General features: G+C 54.4%; 2 protein-coding genes across 4 annotated transcripts in view; both read right to left on the bottom strand.

Annotated features, from left to right (window-relative positions):
• Nucleotides 1–1,362: 1,362 nt before the first annotated feature.
• On the bottom strand, nt 1,363–5,394 carry HSPB8 (heat shock protein family B (small) member 8). Its single transcript, XM_069871297.1, is given in 4 exon segments — nt 1,363–2,114; nt 3,285–3,348; nt 4,503–4,592; nt 4,595–5,394. Coding segments are annotated over 4 exon segments (600 nt in total). The 5' UTR covers nt 4,881–5,394; the 3' UTR covers nt 1,363–1,954.
• Nucleotides 5,395–13,707: 8,313 nt separating this feature from the next.
• SRRM4 (serine/arginine repetitive matrix 4) overlaps nt 13,708–19,179 on the bottom strand; it is a 42,537-nt gene continuing 37,065 nt past the window's right edge. For 2 of the 3 annotated variants that reach the window (XM_069871283.1, XM_069871284.1), the window contains exons 9-13: nt 18,840–19,177; nt 17,039–17,260; nt 16,665–16,775; nt 14,966–15,109; nt 13,708–14,362 (exon numbers count right to left, since the gene is read on the bottom strand). In XM_069871283.1, coding sequence (XP_069727384.1) covers nt 14,098–14,362; nt 14,966–15,109; nt 16,665–16,775; nt 17,039–17,260; nt 18,840–19,177 — 1,080 coding nt within the window. In that variant the 3' untranslated portion in view covers nt 13,708–14,097. The remainder of the gene's footprint in view (nt 14,363–14,965; nt 15,110–16,664; nt 16,776–17,038; nt 17,261–18,839; nt 19,178–19,179) is intronic. The other variant, XM_069871285.1, reaches the window with a different exon arrangement.

The raw sequence follows: 19,179 nt of genomic DNA, 5'->3' as shown, positions 1-19,179 counted from the left end.
TGTGTTGATGGTTGGACTTGATGATCTTAGATTTCTTTTCCAACCTTAATGCTTTTTTGATTATGGGGTGCATGGTCAGGGTTCCTGTGGGGCCACATCCAGCTTCTCGCATCGGGGAGCTGAAGCCTGAAGTTGCTACAGGGACACATGGGCTTCCTCCAGCACCCCACCCATGAAAGGTGCATTAAGAGGATGGAGCACTGGGGGCAGATGTGGTATTGGCCCTGAGGAGCCTGTGAAGCTGGGGACATTGCAAAAGACTGAAAAAAAAAATTCTTGGAAGGGGTGAGGAGGAGGAGGAGGGGGGATAGTTTGTACTGGAGAGGTGTCACCCACAGCGCGTGATGCTTCCAAATGGCACAAGGACACAGGGCTGGAGATGTGACTCATGACTTTGTTTGCTTCCCACCCTGGTGTCAGTGTTACATTTCAAGGATCATAGTTTATGAATAAAAATTGCTGTACTCACAGCCGTACCTGGCAGACCTGGCGTGGCTGAGCCTGGTGCTGGCTCCCGCTGATGGGTGTGGGGTGCTGTGCACTGTCTGTGGGTCCAGGGTCTTTAACAACCATTGAGAGTTAAATATAATACATAAAACCAGGGTGAGAGCCCCTAGTTTCTTCTCCATGACCTGGAGTGTGCGTACCATTGTGGCCCTGAGCACCAGGGCCAGGGTGTAAAGCACATGATGGGCTGTTGTTGGTAACCACATCCTGAAAGAGCCAGAATGGAGCACGTGAGGTTGTATTTTTAACTCCGAGGTCCTGGTGACATGGAAAACTGAGTGCTTGGTCCAGGTGCGGCACAGATTGATGGAAAAACTCCTGCCGCCCCTTGGCAGCTCTGCTTTGCCAGCCCCAGGCACAAACCTAACCCGGTGGAATGGTTTTAAGGCTCTGATCGGAGCTCAGCATAAGCCATTTGCTGGTACCTCTGCTGGGGAATTAGCTGGAAAGTGTGTCCCGGCAGGGCTGCCAGTAGGGAGCTGGCAGGGTGAGATGGAAATGGGAATAGTGCAAACACACCTTTCCCACCTCAAAGGCTGATTTAGAATCCTCAAGCAAGAAAAAACAGTTGTGATCCCTCAAGAGGATAAGGAAAGGACGAGCCCAAGGTCCTGGCCAGGCTCAGTGCCTCCCCAGCTTGGTGTTAGCTGGGATTTAGCATCCACAGGCTGCAGAAAAGGCTTGAGCAAATGCTTCAGCTGCCCATCAGTGCAAACATCCCCTTATATCTCTCTTCTCCTTCTCCCCCATGCTGGGTGAGGAGATGGCACACGGTGGCATCCCCCCTCTTGCCACTGTCCTCCCACGACCCCACACCCACCCTGCCAGGTTCAGCCAAGACAAGTGGAGGCTAAGAACATCGACTAGGTTTTATTCCTCAGGTTTAACAAGTAGAAGCACAAGTTCTCTTTTGAAAAAAAAAAAAAGAAAAAAATCCAAAAACCAACGTTCAAAACATGCGGACGGTTTGTGTTTCTCAGGACGGAGGCCGTGCCATCAAGCTCCACCGCCGGATGCGTGTCCTTTGCAGAGAGGTGGTTAAAAACCCCAACCCACTGAGGAGTAAAAGGTATTGGGCTATGGGGTTCCACAACATTTTTAGAGAAAAAAAAAGGGCCCCTTTTTGCTATTATAAATATCTCATCCGAGCGACTCTGAGTGAAAAATAACTGTAACGAGGACATCCATTCTGCTCGGCTCCATGGCCACAAAATCTCTACCGGCACCTCAGACCACTACAAGCCCACAGGAGCGGTGGCCTGACACCCGGCACGCGTGCCCCGGCTCTCAGCTGGTCCCCCTGTGGGGTGGTGGGTGCTGCCGTCCCTGCGAGCGGCACCCGTCACCCTTGCCGGAGGCTGTCAGGATGCTGCACCACAGGGGACCGGGGGGTCCAGGGGAGAAGGGAGAGGGGAGGAGGGATGCCGGGGTGCAGGAGGGGTGCAGGTCAGGCACAGGTGGCCTCCTGGCTCTCAACAGGGATCTCGCTGCTGCAGCTGCCCTCGCCGTACGGCTGGTAGGGAGGAATCTGGGGAGCCTCGATGATCAGCAGCCCCTCCGGTGACAAGGAGGCGAAGACCGTGATGGGGTCCACCTCATAGGGCAGCCTGCAGGAGGGAAGGAAAGATGAGATGGTTTAGGAGATGGGGGGCTGGGGCAGCTGCCGACTCAGAGCAATGCCACATCCCTGGTGGACAGCAATCCCTAGGAAGCCCACACAGGACCCCCACGCATGGGAACCATCGATGCTGAGCCAGCAGCCCCAGCTCAGGAGTCGGCAAAGCCCGTGTTATTAATGTAGCACCTGGGAATGTGCTGGAGATATTTAAAGTGGCCTCCCAGCCAGTCTGGCCCCTCTGGGCGCTCTGTTTAATCTCCCCGGCAGATGTGTTTGACGGGATGTCACCCACCACTTGTGCCGCCCTGGCTTCTGCAGAGCAGGAGTAAATCATCGCCGCGCTGCAGCCCGCGTCAGCCGCAAGCCTTGCCCGTAAAAGGAGCCGCCGGCTGCCGAGTGCTGAGCAGGAGGGAGTGTGGTGCTCACCCCAGCTTTCCCGTGGGAGTTTGGGATGCACAGGGCTCCTTTGGGGTGGAAAAGCAAAGCTGAGCAGCAGCCAGCTGAGGAAACCCTTCCCATGCTCTAGGCTTTGCTGATTCTCCCTGTTAACCTCATGAGCCCCGAGGCCAGGGGTCTGTCCTGGCGTGGGTGAAGAGCCACAGTTGGGGCTTGCCTGTCTCCAGATTCGCCTTTCCTCCCTGCTCTTTGCTGTTGTTGTTCTTGCCGTCGCAGTGAGTCAACACGATAGTAATCTAACTGACATCATTCAGATAGAGAGATACATAGATACACATTCGCACAGAGGGATGTATTTTGGGGCTGATGATGGTGTCAGCCCATCATGCCCTGCTGAACCCCGCAGCTCCTTCCACCCCTCCTGCTCCTGGGGCCCCTGCCAGCTCCAAACACAGCCCCGGGCCTGGAGGAGACTGACAAAGCACCCAGAAAAAGACCTCCCCCTCTTTTACCTCCCTCCAGAAAATACCATGTGGCCCGAAGCAGCCAGGCACATGCTACAAAAGGGCAGATTTTGAGGGGAAAACAGGCACAGGACTCCCTGCACGCATGAGCTGGCAAAGCTTAGCCCTTTGCTGCCAGGGGCACCCCGGTGCTGCCTGCAAGCCACCTGCGCTGCAGGGACGAGGTCCACACAGCGATATTTGGGTGCTGGTTGAGGGGATGTGGCAGCCCCCTATGCCCCATCTCCTTTGGTACCTACTGGATTTTCTTGGTGAAGTTCTTGGAGACGATCCCTCCTTCCACCTGCTGCTCCTCGTGTTTGCCTGCAGGGAAGGGCAATACCCATGTTACCAACCTCACTGGGAGATTATTTTTTCCCAACAAACAACAACAAAACCTGACAGGAAATTCTTCTAAGGAACTCTTCTTCCCTTCCCCAGTGCAAACCCATCCCTCTTGGGAAGGCTCAGGGAGCCTCTCCTGTGTTGAGAAGGAGATGATGGACACAGCAAAATCGTATTTCCAGTAAGAGCCTGGGGTCTTGCAGGCTGTCAGGAACCAGGGCTTGAGAGAAACCCCCCATATGTGATAAAATCTTTGGATATGGCAGCATCCTCCTCTTTTCCCCTCCTCAGACTGGGCTCCCCTGCGCTGCTGCTGTCAGGCTGGGGGTTCCCATGCCTTGAGCATCTCTGAAGTTAAAACCATACCAGTTGCAGCCTGGACCCCCCCGACCTCTGGTTTTCCTGCTGTGATGCTGCAAGTCCCAAATAAATACCCAGGGCTGTGCTACACGGCAGCGCCCAACCCTCCCTGGGAACCTTGGCCAGGGGTGCTTGGGGGCAATGCAGGATGTTGGCTGAGGGGATGCTCAGCACTGGGCACCCATGGGCACCCCAGATGTGGTGCACCCCGCACTCACTGTCCCCACCACTAATTCAATTTTTAGGGACGTGCTTCTGTCCGACTCATCCCAAAGCTGGGGCATCTTGGGACTGGGCTGGGGTGGGGGCTGCAGGATGGCTGCCCCCGGCTTCCCAGCACTGGAGTTGCCTCTCCCTTGGCCCCTTTAAAGGGAATCTCCCTCTGCGCCAGCCTCACCCTGGCTATAATTAACCCAGCCAAGCTGGGGCCCCTCTTGGCAGCCTGCTGTAGGGTGCTACTGACTGCAGCGGTGCCTCCCTGGCTGCCCGGGTGGAAAGCAGGGAGATCGACCCCAAAGGAGGCTTGTCCTTTTCTCTTTTGCAGCAAATCATCATAGTTTGTGAGTCAGGTCCCCCCATGGCACCCCCGAACTGCCCATGGGGCAGCCCCAAAGCTCTTTCACAGCCTTGGTCCTGCTCCCAAGCATGGAGCTGCCACCGCTAGAATAAAATAAAGGCAATTTTGCATTTTACAGCAGTTTCTTGAGCTGGCATGGGCAGGACAAGACCGACTGGTTTTCATGCCCCATCCTCCTCTTCCCCAGTGCTCTCACCTGACACCTCAACGTAGCCATCCTTGGTCTTGACTGTCAGCTCCTCAGGTTTGAAGCTGTGCACGTTGACGCACACCTTCCAGGGCTCGCGGGGAAAGGCACGGGGCTGCGGCTCTCGGGGTACCCCCCGAAGCGGGCGCCGTAGCCGGGGGCCATGGTGGAGGCACGGGCCATGCCGGTGCGCAGGGGCCCCGGCCAGGTGGTGGTGAGCCGTGGCCGAGCCCAGTCGGGCCAGTCCGCTGTCAGGTCCCCGGGGAAGGGTGACATGCCGAAATCATCGTCCAGCAGACGTGAGGTCAAGCCGGGCTCCCGGAAAGGGTCGCGGATGCTGCGCCTGCTGGGGTAATGGCAGGAGAAGGGCATCTGGCTGTCGGCCATGGCTTCCTTCCGAAGGGTCTGAGCGTGTTCCTGGGGCTCTTCCACAGAGCCTCAGCCTCTGCGCGGCCGCTCCTGGCTGCAAACTTGCCCAGAGAGCCTGTCCCGGAGGAGACGCATCCACCCCGGGCGGGACGAAGGCGTGCGGCTGGCGATGGGTGCTGTGGGGATGGTCCCCTCCTTCCCCAGCACCAGGTGATGGATGACGGAGAAAATCAATTCAGGGCTGAATCACTGGGAGCTGGAGGAGTGCAGGAAGGACGGAGAGAGCTCTGTGGCCAAGAGAAAATGCTTCCTGTCTGGCTGTGATCCCAGGGACCGGGGAGGGGAAAATAAAACTTCTCGTTGGGAGAGGGGAAAAAAAAAAATAATAAAACCAAATATCCGCAGATTAAAAAGCTTCTCTCTCCCCTCTCGCTCCCCAGCACTTTATGTGCGACTTTCCCTGCCGCTCCTGGGAGAGAGCGGCAATAAATGCCTGAGCTCGGAGCCGAGAAACTTCTCTAACCTTCCAGCCACCGGGCGAGTGCTATTTATACGGATTTGGGAGGAGGGGGGTGTGTGTTTTGCAATTCCTGCCCTGTCAGCCAAGTATTTTGGAAAGGATGAAACAGCCGTGGAGAATCTGGGCTGCGGCATCTGACCTCTCCTGCCGGCCCGAGGATCCCGGCTGCCGCAGGGCCACAGTGTTTCAGCAGCTGCCCTGGCCCCCGCCACCCCTCCTACTGCCCTGCACCCAAAATAGCCCCCGAGCTCAGGACCAGCTGCTTTCACCCCAGTGTCACCTGTTAAAAATACCTTCTTGGTGGAGCTGGGCAGGCTGCTCCCCTCACTGTAAAGCCACGTGTCCCTGTGTCACCAAGCAGCCCACTGTACTGGGAAATGGGTCACTGGTGGCACCCATCGCGGGGCACTGGGAGGGTGGTGGGACCCTACGGGTGAGGGTCTGGGTGATGCAGGGGCAGAGGACAGACCCCTTCTGCGACCATTACCATGCAGCATCTTGGTCACCCAGGGCTGCCCACAGACCTTGGGTGTGAGTGGGACTGTGGGTTGCAGGAAGAAAGATGTGCTCCAAGGGATGTCCATCACCAGACCTGCTTTCTGGGTCACATTCGTTGGTCAGACCAGGAAAAATAACTGCAGGGAGGAGAGGGACCCCAGGCAGCAGGTGGGCAGGGTCCTTGTGGTGCTGCTCAGCACCTTCATAGAAATAACAGAAAGGTTTGGGCTGTAAGGGACATTAAAGCCCTTCCAGTTCCAAATTTCTGCCATAGGCAGAGACATCTCCCACTGGATCAGGTTGCTCAAAGCTTCATCCAACCCGGCCTTGAGCACCTCCAGGGATGGGGCAGCCAGCACTGCTCCAGGCAACCTGGGCCACGGCCTCACCATACGCACAGTGAAAAATTTCTTCCTAATATCTAATCTGAATATCCACTCTTTCAGTTCAAAACCATTCCTCATTATCCCATCCCTAATCCAGAGTCCCTCCCCAGCTGTCCTGGAGCCCCTTTCAGTACTGGAAGCTGCTCTAAGGTCTCCCTGGAGCATTCTCTTCACCAGACTGAACAAGCCCAACTCTTTCAGCCTTTCCTCGTATGGGAGACGAGACCTTCCTCCTCCTCGCCCCACTGCGTGCCGTGCGCGGGCAGGGCGAGGCGCTAATCACAGCCGCGCAGTGGTGGGGCTAATTACAGGGCAGCAGTGGGGAGCGGGCAGCACGCCGTGGGAAGAGGCGCGGCGGTGGCGGCGGCAGGTGAGCTCCCGGCAAGCATCCACCTGAGTGACACAGCCCCGACCACGCAAGCAGGGAGTACCTGGTAGCAGCAAGGGGCTCCCCGAGGAGGTGGTTCTGGCACGGCTTGGGTGGGCAGCGGGATGCGCTGAAGGATGGGATGTCATCAATGAAGCTCAGAATGCATATGGAGCCACTTCCTCGTGCTGCATCCTCCCCTCCTGGCTCTGCCTATGTGCCTTCTCTCCAGCATCTGCAATTTTTCTAATAGACTTGATGGAAATAATTACAGCAGGAAGACTTTAATGCAGCACAGGCCGCACGGCAATTCAGCCACCGGTCACTCCAACGGCATTAATCACACCGCACCAACACAGCATCACTGGGGGAGGGAGCTGCCCCTCCTTGGTGCGGGGCAGGGCTGCTCATCTGTGATCGGTTCCTTCACCCCTCCATGTGTGGGGACAGCCAGGTATTGTGGGGGTCTCCTGTGGACCAAGGAGATGTCTGGGGAGGACCCAGGTGCTGGCTGAGCACCCCTGAGTGCAGGGAGGCAGCTGCCAGCAGAGGGACAGAGCACCTCCCTCTGTCCCCTTGCCCTGCCTGGCTTCCTTTGCCTAGGGGGGACAGCAGAGCATCCTGGGGGACATCACCACTCACCAAGCCTGAGCTCAGCCAGGCACCTCTCATTGTGGCTGAGGAGCAGGATCACTGCAGCGCCCAGCTCCGCACCTGCTCGAGCAAACCCCGTCCCATGAGCAGAGGGGGGTAAGCCCTGAGGAGGTTTCAGGCAGCCCCATGATCCTGTCGTGTTTCCAGGTGCCTCCCCAACATTCCCAGTGTAGCCCTGGGCCATCCTCCCTCCCTGGCCAGGAATCCTCCCTGTCGCCTTGTTTATCCTGATTAGTCACACGTCCCCTCTTGAGGGCTCTTGTCCTCTCTGGGCCATCTCAATTTAGCTCCTGTTGTCACTCCAAATCTCCCAGCTGCCTCTTGCTGCCAAGCTGGCCCCACGACATCAGTTCTGGGGAGCGTGGAGTGGCCTCACCGCCTCCCTTCGCTTCCAAATGACCTAGGAATGCAGCAGCCAGACTGTTCCTGGATGCCCATTTGGGTCTTATTTGGAACAGCACGTGGACCTGCTCCAGTGCTTCTTCTCCCCTGTGGGGCTTCCAGTCAGTCCAAGGGAGCACCCCAGGGTGAGAGGCATCATCTGGGTGCTGGAGAGTCCCCACCGCCCCGTTGCTCATGAAGGAGCGCCCTGGCTTCTGCTGAGATGCGGATTGAAGGGGGATCCTGTGGTGTGGGAGCACCATGCAGGGCTCGGAGAGAGGGTTGTGCAGGCAGGGAAGTGCACAGCCCCAAGGAGACCACCAGTGAGTCCAAACAGTGAGCTCCTTGGGGAGCTGGCTGCGTTTCTGGCTTGGGCAACCAGTGCCTGAACAGGGTGGGGAAGATCCAAAGTGCCTGGCAAAGGGCAATGAAAGCCTGGCCCAGCAGGGAAAGGAGAGCTGCCAGAAATACTAGCCCACAACTTTTTTTGCTTCAGCCAGTGCCCCGAGGAGCCAGTCCTCAGCAGCTGGGAGCGCAGGCACATGCCCTTCCCTGCAGAGCAGCTGAAACAACCTAAAATATCCTATCGCGCACAGTCAATCCAAAAGGAACATGACAAACAGGGCTGCAATGAGATGGAAATACTGTCCAAACCTTTATTGGAACCCTTTTTCTAACCAGGCTAACAACTCAAATACCCCAAGAAGACTAAAGAATACAGTTATGCTTTTCAATGGAGAGCAAAGGGAGTTTTACAATGGAGTCAAATGAACAGAAGCGCTGATGTCATTTGGTGAGGAATTGACCAACAGGAGAGAAAACAGAGACAATATTTCCCTTGCAGCTTTTCTCACATCTTGGCTTTTGTTCTAAATCTCATTCCCTGGGTTTTGAAGGCAAAGAGCTGCCCCCAGGCCAGTGAGGTCCAGGCAATAGCCCCAAAGCCGGGATGCTTGACCATGAAGCTGTTCCTACAACAGCGGATGTGCCAGTGCCTCAGAGACCCTCCTGGCCATGTGCAAACTTCCAGGTAGCAGCAAAGTCATGAGAATTATTTGTTCTTTTGTAAAGAGGTAATAAAACCCCGCTGGACACTGCTAGGAAAAGTCTTCACTCAGGCACCTGAATCTGTCCCTTTCTCAAACAAATATCCTGATAGCTCCTGGCTAACTCCGTGGGAACAGCCCAGCTTGAGCACATGCCTGCTGACACCAGAGCCATGTCCACGCTCCACCAGCCCTAGCACCTCTGTCCATGGACCACAAACACCTCCCACTCAGGTGAGGAGGACAATGGCCATGGTGTCAGCAGAGCAACACTGGGGCAGGTTCTGATTTTTAACACATCTCAAGATTTTTTCGGAGCTAGGGTAGAAGCCTGCAGCAAACTCCAGCTTGTGTTGGAGATGACAGGAGAGACCTCCCCAGTCCTGTCCTGACCATGTTTCCTGAGCTCACGTCTAAGCAATGCTACTGGCTCTGGCACAGAGCTCAGGGAAGGGGGCAGAGTAGGACATGGCATGAAGAGGAGGGTCTCGGGATGGGACAGGGTGGACATCCTTGCTTCTTGGTAGAGAACATGGCATGTCACTTTAACCCTACCCCTTTCCTAGCATCAATGAAAGGGCAACAAGACCCCCCTCCCCCCCCGAGGGCCAAAAGAGGGTCAGTGGTGGGAGATCAGACATCTCTGGGGGTCTTTGGTGGTCCCCTACGCAGCATGGGGGAGGAAGAGCAGGGTTATTCCTCCCTCACTACCAGTTTCCTCCAAACTTACAGCACCTTTCCAGGGGGTTGTGATTTGTCAATGGAAGCTGGTCCAAGACTAAGTATTTTCCCCTGCCTTGCTCATCTCCATCTAAGTAAGGTTCCTCCCTAAATCACAGGTGGTTGGGCTCCAAATGAGCCTAATTTGTCTGCCAGACGCTTCCATACCAGCAGGTGACAGGTGACCTCTCCAATAACTTCTCTCCAATGTATATGGCAACATCTCAAAGGCTCCCACCATCATAGACCCAACAGCAAGACCCAAATAGCTTTTAAAAAGTAATGCTCAATAAATAGAAGAAATAAATATTAAATAGAGGCCAAGTCCTCTCAGCCTGTTCAATATATGTACAATGCATAGCAAAATAACAGTGATTGGTTGTTGCAGACAAGTTTGGTACAAGTTCAGTCCCCCAAAACAACAAAAACAGAGAGAAATTGCAGTCAACATAAAGCAAAGCTCAGCTGAGTGCTGTAACCCATGAAGTAAAGAAAGACCACAACAGTGCTTTGAACTATCCCTTATCTTTGCTTTCCAGCAAACCTGCTGAGATTGTCTAGGGTTTTTGGGAGCCTGGACCCAAAACTCGGGTTGGGAGAGGTGGGATGAGACCCACTCAATGTTACAAACCCAGAGCCAAGGCTGGTCCAGAGGGTGAAGAAAGCTGACAACACAAGACTGGGGTGAGGGGGACATCTGGGAGCAGTGATGCGATGCGCGCTCTGCCGGGGAAAGGCAACCAGCGTGCTTGCGGGATGGAAACAAAAGCGTGGGAGGGAAAGAGCCTCTGTGTCTAAGAAAAGCAAACCCCTCTGAGACAGGGCCTCCAAAAAACAGCTGAGACCTTTTCCTGAAGCTTTGCTGCCCTGGGTGAGGCCATGGCCAGCCCTGGGGCATCCCTCATGCAGCCAGCCACAGTCAAGCAACTATTCACCATGCTCTGGAATGATCAAGTTTCCTTTCCACCAGGTGAACACTGCTCTTTGCTGAGAGCACCAGCAGGAATCTGAGAAGCAAAAGTCCATAAAAGCAGTGAATGAATGAAATAACAACAAAAAAAAGTGCTGGCAAAGGCACAGAGACAGAAAAGCTCATGGGCTTCTCACAAACCAATGGAAAACCCAGTTGTCCACCGACAGGGAAGGTGATGATCCAGGTTGTACTAAAAGTCTTAAATAAGTTAAAAAATAAATACCACCACTGAGGGAAACTCCTAGGTATATGCACATGTGCACATATACACACAGACACACGTATACGTACACATATGCACACAGACTTGGTTAGGTCCTGTCACCAGAGGCCGGATTTTGCAAGCATCTTCAGCGCAAATCACTCTCTCACGGCCTCATTTCTTTAGTTTTTCCATGGGTGGGTCATCGCGCAGCAATAAACACGGCAGGGGAGTCCTAGCGACGGCATCCTCCCAGGGAAACCAGTAGTGCCTGAGCAGAGCAGCTTGGTTTCGGGATGTGCGCTGACTGTGGAGCCAAGGAAAACAGCAGCAGCAGCCAGCTGGCACCTGGCCGGCGTGAGACTTCCCCTTGCAGGGCTGCAAACTGGCCTTCGCTCAGCCAGCCAGTGAGCAGACCCTTGCCATCACCTCCATCATGTCCTAAATCCATTTCTCTAGTGACATCCATTGCATTCCTGAACAAATCTACCGAGAAACCTTAGGTTTTAATATGAAAACAGACAAACAGCTCTGCCCTGCATCCCTCTGGCCTTTCTGCCCTTCTCCAGAGAGCACAGCCACAGGGAAGCATCAGCAGCAGGAGTGACCATCACTCCTCCAGCCACCTCGCTGAGAGGGGCCAGCGCTGTAAACCTTTACACAAGAACAGTTGCATGGATACATTCAAACAAACAAACAGGTTCAAAAAATAACTTATCGCTTAAAAAAAGAAGAATAAATAAATACTGGTAACAGTGACCACCTGCATCCATTCTGACATACAATTAAAAATAGAATAATAATAGTAATAAATAAATAAATAAATAATTTAAGAGGTTTACTCCAATGCAGGTCTGCTCGAGAAACCCCAGGTGCGTTTAGCTGCCATGGACTGTACAAGCAGAGGCAGTCCTCGAAGCGTGGATCAGCCGGACAGGTATGAGAGCCACTGTCAGCCCCGTGCAACCCTAAGAGTCATCTCCTACCCGATGGTCGGTGGTGCAGCTGCCCTGAAGCAGTGGGTCCCCATCTTCTGTCCCCAGCCACAAGGAACTCAAGTAAACGTTGTGTTTTGATATTTACACCAGTGGCACAAAGTCCCTCTTCTTTTCTTTCCTTGTTTTTAACCTGCTGACTAGCTTCTTCCCTGCTGCAGATGCACACAAGCATTAGTGGGTGCTAAGGGGCATGAGGCTACTTCTGAAATATTGGTAGATCTAGTGCTGGGGCTTCCATCGCTACTTTTGGGTCTTCCTGGGGAGCAGATGGATGGGGCATTTCAATATCAAACTAGGAGAGACCCTTTGGGGAAGAAGTGTGATGTTTCCAGCCCTTTACAAGAAGGGAGTTCATTGCAGAAGATGGCTAAAAGTCTGCTGTCAGGGCCAGGGCAGGAGGGAAGGCAGTGGCACCCTGCTTCTTGCCCTGCTGCAAGAACACCACATCTTTGATCTTTTGATCACAGCCCTAAGTGGTCTGCCGAGCCCTACCAGGAATGTTCTTCTGTATGTCCTAGAAAGTGGCCTCCCAGGACATAGACATATGTTCCCTCCAAGCCACCAACCTCACCGATGCCCAGCTCTCTGCCTCAGCCACCCTCATCCCCTAATTATTTTCAGGGAGAGTGGCAGAGGATGGAGGACTGAGAAAAGGAAGGGCTTTGGGGCTTGAAGGCACAGGGCAAGGGGGACCAGAAGTAGAAAGGTGACTGGGAAAAAGGGACCTGTGGCATAAAACTTCCCTTTGTACCATACAAATATACCCCAAGCTGCTGTACCTTCCAACAGATAACAGATTCAGGTGCTTGCTAAGGTGACTGTCCAGCTCCACCACAACACCACATGGCTCTTGGCCTTCCTCTGCTCGCAACTTTGCCCCTTTACCCGCTGCCAGCAAAACTGGAGTCTGTAGGTAACTCTATGGCTGGGAGGGGGGTTGCATTTCTTTATACCCTCTCTTCTCCTCCAGCAGATGCTGCCTCCACTTAGCCCTTTTCTGTGACACTTGAATGACACACCTTCTTGACTCATTAAGCCCAAACTCGTTAATAATCATGCAGGATGGAAGGGGAGGGGATGGAAAAAAGGAGGGAGGGAAGTCTTAAGTCCAAATTAGCGTCTCTAAGCACCCAGGTGTTGTAATATAAAGAAACTCCTCAGCACCAGCTCAGCCTGTGCTGGGAGAAGCCTTTGTTACCCTGCAAAACACAGTAATTGCCAAGGCAGCTGGGCTGGCAGGCCCGGCAGGGAGACAGAACCCTAGGGCTCTCCTGCCACTGCCTGCGGCTCCTTGGAAAACCAGGCAGGTAGTGGGGGACCCCTTCTGTCCCCCTGCGCTGCTCTGTCCTCCCAGCAACAAACTGGGGCACGAGTGCATCTGCCCCAGCTCAGCGAGAGCCCTGCGATGGGGCTGCTAGGGCGGCTCATCCTGCCTCAGGAGCAGCAAGAAGAAATGATTTCCTGAAATCCCCCAGGCACTGCTTGAAGTCACTGCCTGTTGTGAGGAAGGGAAATTGGGGCCCCTGGCTCACATAATGCCCTTTAACCCCTTTTACTCTCGCTATACCCCACAGCTAGGCTATCTCTTTATCTCCTTACAGTCCCACCAGCACCATGCACCCGGGGCAAGGCTCCCTTTAGCAAAACCTAAATCCAAACTGTAAGAGGGTTGCTCCAAGAAAGGAACTCCATGGCCTTCACCTCCCATGCCATGCCCTGACCTTCAGAGTGCAGCCAGCTCCCCTCTCTCCCTTGTACCCAACTGGCTCCACGCCTGCTTCAGGCCTCAGCAGTTTATAAGCACATCACAGTGCTGGGGGGAATAAAATAACCCTGCAAAAGATGCTTCATACCCGCTAGGAAAGGGCAGGAGAAAGAGTTGGAATGGCCTTTTTTCTCCCCAGGAATTACATCACGAGGGATTTCTACCCTTCTATTTATAGCAGGGACTGGCTGGCTGGCAATAAATAAAGATTCTCTCACGAAACAGGCCTGCTGCAGAGTGGGCAGAAACTCTGGAGGGAACCAATATTTGTCTTGGTGGGGACAGGTCCCCTCCACTCATCACTAAAGTTTCCCAACAAATTCCTCCCTAACTGAGTCTCTCCCTCCAACGGAAATTAATTTGCTGCCTCCTGGTTTGGCAGAAGAGCAAGGAGCTGAATTATTTCCTTTGGACCAGCTGGTAGTGCTTTGGAGAGCGGCAGAGACGGGGAGACGGGGACGTCAGGGAGGATGGAGCAGGTCTGTTGTGGCAGATCCTCTGTAAAGCACCGACCCTTCTTGCAGACCTGGCCTGGGGAGCTGGGATGAAGCCACCTGCTTCATGAGGCAGCGAAGGGGCTGTGCCCGGTGCACGGGGCTCTTACTCTGAACCAGGGAAGGGGAGCCCAGCAGCGTCACCGCATCGGTATTGGGGATGATAGCTATCGATGGCCAGGTAGGTGGGAAGGAAGCGGAGAATGCCAGGAATTTGGAGGTGACGACTCCCTAGCGACGCAGGCTATCAGAGCTGCCTCCTGAGTCATAGCTCCTGCTCCTGCTGCGGCTGCTTCTGGGGCATGAACTCCGGCTGCGGCTCCTGCCCTCAGCGCTGCTGCTGCTCCAGCTTCGGCTCCGGCTTGTCCGGTAGCTGGAGTAGCTCCGGCTTCTGCTCGGGGAACGACTAAAGCTGCTGTACCAGGAGGAATAGCTGCTGGCGCTGCTGGATGAGGAGGGACTGGGACGGTAGTAGGGGATGGGGCGTTTGCGGGCACTGTAGGGATAGAAAGATGTGAGTTACCAGCAGCACAAGGATGGATTTACCGCCAAAATCTCTAAAAAGCACTGTTTATTCTGCACAATATTCCCCAAAAATGTGACTGTGTTTCTTTAAAATTAAAAAAAAGGAAGAGATCAAGTAGTTGACAGGCCTTGGCATTCAAACTACCCATCCCAAGGGCCCCGGGGAATGCCCCAAGCACCAGGCTTGGGGCTGGGCCCTGCCTGATGCTGTCTCAAAGAGCCCTCAGTGTGAAGCTTAGAGTCAATAGTTGACAACCTCTACAGTGTGGGACACCACAGGAGAGGGTGGAACAAAAAACCTGTGAGGGGATGCGCCTGGTACCTGCCAGGTGAGTCCCTGCTCTGACTTCATCAACCTTTTTTCTTTGTTGTAAATGAGACCTTATTGTCCCATCCTCCCCCTGCCACCAGCTGGAAATCCCCACACTCTATGAGGTGCAGAAGGGCCTGCTGATCAGGCTCAGGGAAACTGGTCTCCTCCTGCAGCAAGGGCTGGGACCCAAGAACTGCCAGCCTTCACCCCAGGGAGCACCAGCCGAGACTGTCTCCAAATGATGGCACCCTGTCCCCTTACCTTGTGATGCGCCGAGCTTCAAGGTGGCTGGGAGAGTCTCTCCTGCGTTTCCTCAGGGGGGAATAGGACCGCCGCCGCTGCCGGTCACGCTCCCTGTGCGACTCCTTCTCACTGGAGCCATACTTGTGCTCTCGCTCACGGTCTCTGGGGAAGGCACAGAACTGGGAGTTTGTGGGTGGGTTTTGGATGGTTTGGGGTGACCCATGAAGGCACAAAGAGACACTCCTCTGGCTGGACAGATGGTCAGCCACTAATTGTATCTAGAGGTTTCAGCAGTGTCTGCTGATTGTCCTGCGCTGCCCAGCTAAGATGGTGCCCATGTTCCCCTGTCTCTTGACACACTCTGTATTTAGCTCTACTAAAATTGCTCTTGCTGGCTGTGCTGCAGAAGCAGGGAAGAACAGCCCTGCCAGGAGGCCCGTGTGAGCAGAGGCCCCCCCCAGTTTCCCTGCAGGGCTGTGCAGCTCTGCACAGCTTGCCAGAAGGAGTGCCAGAGGGTTTTCTCTTTTGTTAAATTCCTGTACACGTCAGCACAGGCCCTTCCATGGAGTGTAGCTGACTTCACACACCCGGCTCAATGCCATCTGCAAAGTGATGTGTTACAGGTCAAGAGCCTGATTCTTGCAGGCAGGAAATATTCTCCTATACCAGTGCAGGGATTGTCACAGCCTGTGAGAATCAGAACCTGGCAATGTAGCGTTTCAGGGGTGCAAAATGTTCAAAGCAGCAGAGATACTACCAGAAAAAAAGCTTAAAGACATCTCTAGGACTGAGCTATGAGCTGTGTGGGAAGCAGAGTTTCCTGAACTGAGCTTCGCCCTGCAAGGCTGTGTGAGTGCCAACATGAGGGTACCTGGCATCTGCCTACGCAGCAGGGGCACTTCCCAGGGCCTGACACCTCGTTGGCAGAGCAAGGACAGAGTCTGTCTTCAGGAAAGATACTGAAAAGCAGAGTGTCTTCCCCTACTGCAACAAGATCCTTCTCCAAAAAGAGCTGCAGGGGCTGGCTGGCACGGGCTCTTTGCTGATGAAAGATGTGGGCAGACCCAACTGGAGCCTAACGCTCTGCCCACCATTCACACGTCTGCTGGCCCCCCAGCACAATAGAGAGGGGCACTCCCTGGGGTTTCCTATGATGTATCTCCCACGCGGATGAGACCCTGGCAAACACTACCGAGCAGCCATCTGTGCACTTCCAGTGCCATAGCGTGTTCCCTTGCAAAGCTCGGAGTGGAGGAACAGTCACTTCACCTGCTGCACGCCCCCATGTGACATACCATGATGCTTCAAAGCCAAAGATAAATCAGGTCTCCCTCCCAGCAGCCTACCCCCAAAAGTGCCTTGTAAGAAATTCCCTGAATCAATGCAGGGCAGTTCTTTGCCTAAAGCAAATCTGTTTTTCCCATAAAAAGTGGAAGGCTCATCTCTGGGCTCTTCCCTCTGCAACAAGCACCAGCTCTGTGGAAATAAATGGTGAGGAATTCCCAGTGGTCTGAAGACCAACACAACATACTGTCATATGCCTCACTCCGCATCCCCCTGCTCCCTCTCAAGTGCTGAGGACTAAAACACCTAGTGGTGAAGCTGAAGGAACAGTTTCAGGCTGGCAGGAGTCAGCAAGCGTGCTGGAGTCCAAACAAGTGATGGAGACAGTGGGAAAGCGTGAGACAGCAGATATCACATAAGGGGACAGCTTTACCTGCTAGGGCTGTAGCGGGAGTAACTGGGGCTCCGACGAGGCCTTGAACTCCTCCTCTCAGGACTTTTTTTGCAGGATTTGGAGGAATAGCTGGGGGACCGTGAAGAAGACCTGTGGATAGGCAAGAACCACAAAAGAGTTAGACACTAAGGGGTGAGGCTGTACCAGACTCTTCTGAATCTGGGCTTATAGGGGTAACTGATTTCCCATATTTCATGGTCTCAGATCAGGTCTGTGTGGACAGATCACCCCAAGCCATGTGGATCCCTAGGCACCACCCAAATTATTACACCTCCTCCTGCAAGGAGCCTGCCAGTCTGCAAGAGTTAGACATCGCCCAGGATAATGGAAGCAGCTGTTCTAGCTGGCCTTACCTCTTTCCTGAAGAGCAGGACCTGCTTCGGGAGTACCTGGGAGAGGCCTTGTGGTGTGAGGAGCTGGAGCGACTGGAGTGGATGGAGCTGGGGGAGGATCTGCCCGTGCTGGTATAGGACTCGCTGTGGGAGCAGGGCCTCAGCGGGGAGCTGCGGGTTGGGGACGGGAGGAAGTTTCGCTTCTCCTCCTCTGAACAGCTGAGACACAAGGACAGGCACGCTCTGTGAACATATATTTGGACAGTCACTGAAGCTGTGGCTGAACTGGGACTGGTCCCTGGCTGAGGGGAGCACCATGCTCCAGACAACAAGTACTTCCATCCTCCCATTCCCCAGATAAAAGCCTCCCAGCTGCTCAGGCTGCTGTTGCAGGAGACCTTGTGCACGTGGGTCAGAGCTTAGGAGCTCATGCTCCAGATAGTGCCAGGAAAGGGCTGTGGAAGAGGTCTCAGGTGGCGAGGGGCAGCTCTTCTGCCTCATTCCAAACACACCAGAGGTGTGTGGTTGGTGAAGCCTGGGTCAGGCCAGTAAGCAGTGCAGATCCTGGGGAGGGAGGGAGGCGAGAAGCACTAGAGCAAGGGAAAACCAGAGCATGGCAGGGCAAGAGCCTGAGCTCCAGCCTGGCTGTGGAGCAGCACGAGCAGGCATGTCCTCCTGCCTTTGGACAGAGCTGCATGAATTCCTCTGCTTCCAGAAGTGCCCTGGGTATGAAGTAGGGTTAGAGCCCAGTGGCGAGGCAGCCTCCCAACAGGCAGGGCCAGCTGCAATCCCAGCTCAACCCATGTGAAGGCAGAGTTATCCCACCAGAGTCACAATGTGAAAAGTACAACCCTACAATTTTATCCTCTGACTGAAAATCAAGGTCTTGTTCTTCCCATCTCTAATTCCCCTTGCTCCCTCTGCTCTCTCATTTAGTGCCCCCACTCTCAGACCACGTCCTGCCTCTGACTGTCAGCATTTAAGACCTGAGGGCCTGAGCAGAAAGAGCTCCCAAAGAGCACCAACTGAGCACAGCCTTGGGTACCAGCCACTACGCTTCAGTGCCTTCATCCCCAACATCAACTGGCAAACCCCCAGGAACAAGAGGCAGTGAGGAGGCTGGTATCTACTCCCCTCTCCTGATGATGCTGTGGCATCAGATGGTGGGTTGACTCCTGGTCCCATCCCTGATGCCCTGTGGCCCTGGCACACAGAGCTGTGTTATCACACAACCAGCAAGGTCCTTGTCTCTCCCTGTGCTCCCCACCTGCAGGAGATGCTATCTTGCCACCCAGGACCGGTCCTGAATTAGCTGGGAAAGGGCAGGCTGCATTTGGCTCATTGGACAGGTGAAAGAACAGCCCATAATGGTTTTAACGAATATGAACCCCACTCCCCTTCCCCACAGTAAGCAAAGGAGGAGAATTAGCACGGCAACCCCTTGACGCACCTTTCCAGACTTTGCCCAGAAGAGCCAGTGGCTATTTTCTTTGACATGGCCATGTCCAGCTGAGCAGGGCTGCTTTTAGGACACCAATAAACCCAGGGCCAAGCCCTGCATTAGCCACATTAGTGCCAGAAGGACTGGCACAGGGGCGTGATAGCTGGGTCTTCATCTTCCTCCTCAGGCTACAGTATTGGTCATTGCTGGGTAGTGGAATCCAGACTGGCAAGACCGTGGGTCTGATTTGTATCGAACAGCCTCCAGACCACAAAAACCTCCCTGCCAGCTCACCGCTGCAACTGGCGAGCAGGCAGGAGATACAGAGCAACAACGTACCAGGTATTGGGCTGCCAGCAGCAGCTACTGGTAATCACTGACCTTCGGTCTTGTCCCTGGGCATCTGGAGACAGATTTTCCAAAGCTGTTCCCTTGGTCTGGGAAAAGCAACTGGTGAAGGAATTTCCTGAATCAGAGCTGTTATCGCTGTTGGCCAGTTTGGGCTTCCCGGACGAGAAGGCATGGCCAAAGCCATCATGGACTAGACTTCGTTTCTCCTGGCTGTCCTTTGACCTGGATGAGCTCGTTTGAGTGGAGGGTGGGGAGGAAGTATCGTTTCCTGAGTCATATTCATGATACTCTCCATTCTGGCTGGCTAGGTTGCCAGGCGGGCTGTCTGTTTTGGTAAAGAGGCCAGCAGAAGACCCTGACTGAGAGATCT

The sequence above is a fragment of the Phaenicophaeus curvirostris genome, chromosome 17 (assembly GCF_032191515.1).
Source record: "Phaenicophaeus curvirostris isolate KB17595 chromosome 17, BPBGC_Pcur_1.0, whole genome shotgun sequence".
In the NCBI taxonomy this organism is placed as follows: domain Eukaryota; kingdom Metazoa; phylum Chordata; class Aves; order Cuculiformes; family Cuculidae; genus Phaenicophaeus; species Phaenicophaeus curvirostris.
This window is presented reverse-complemented; position numbering and strand designations above follow the sequence as displayed.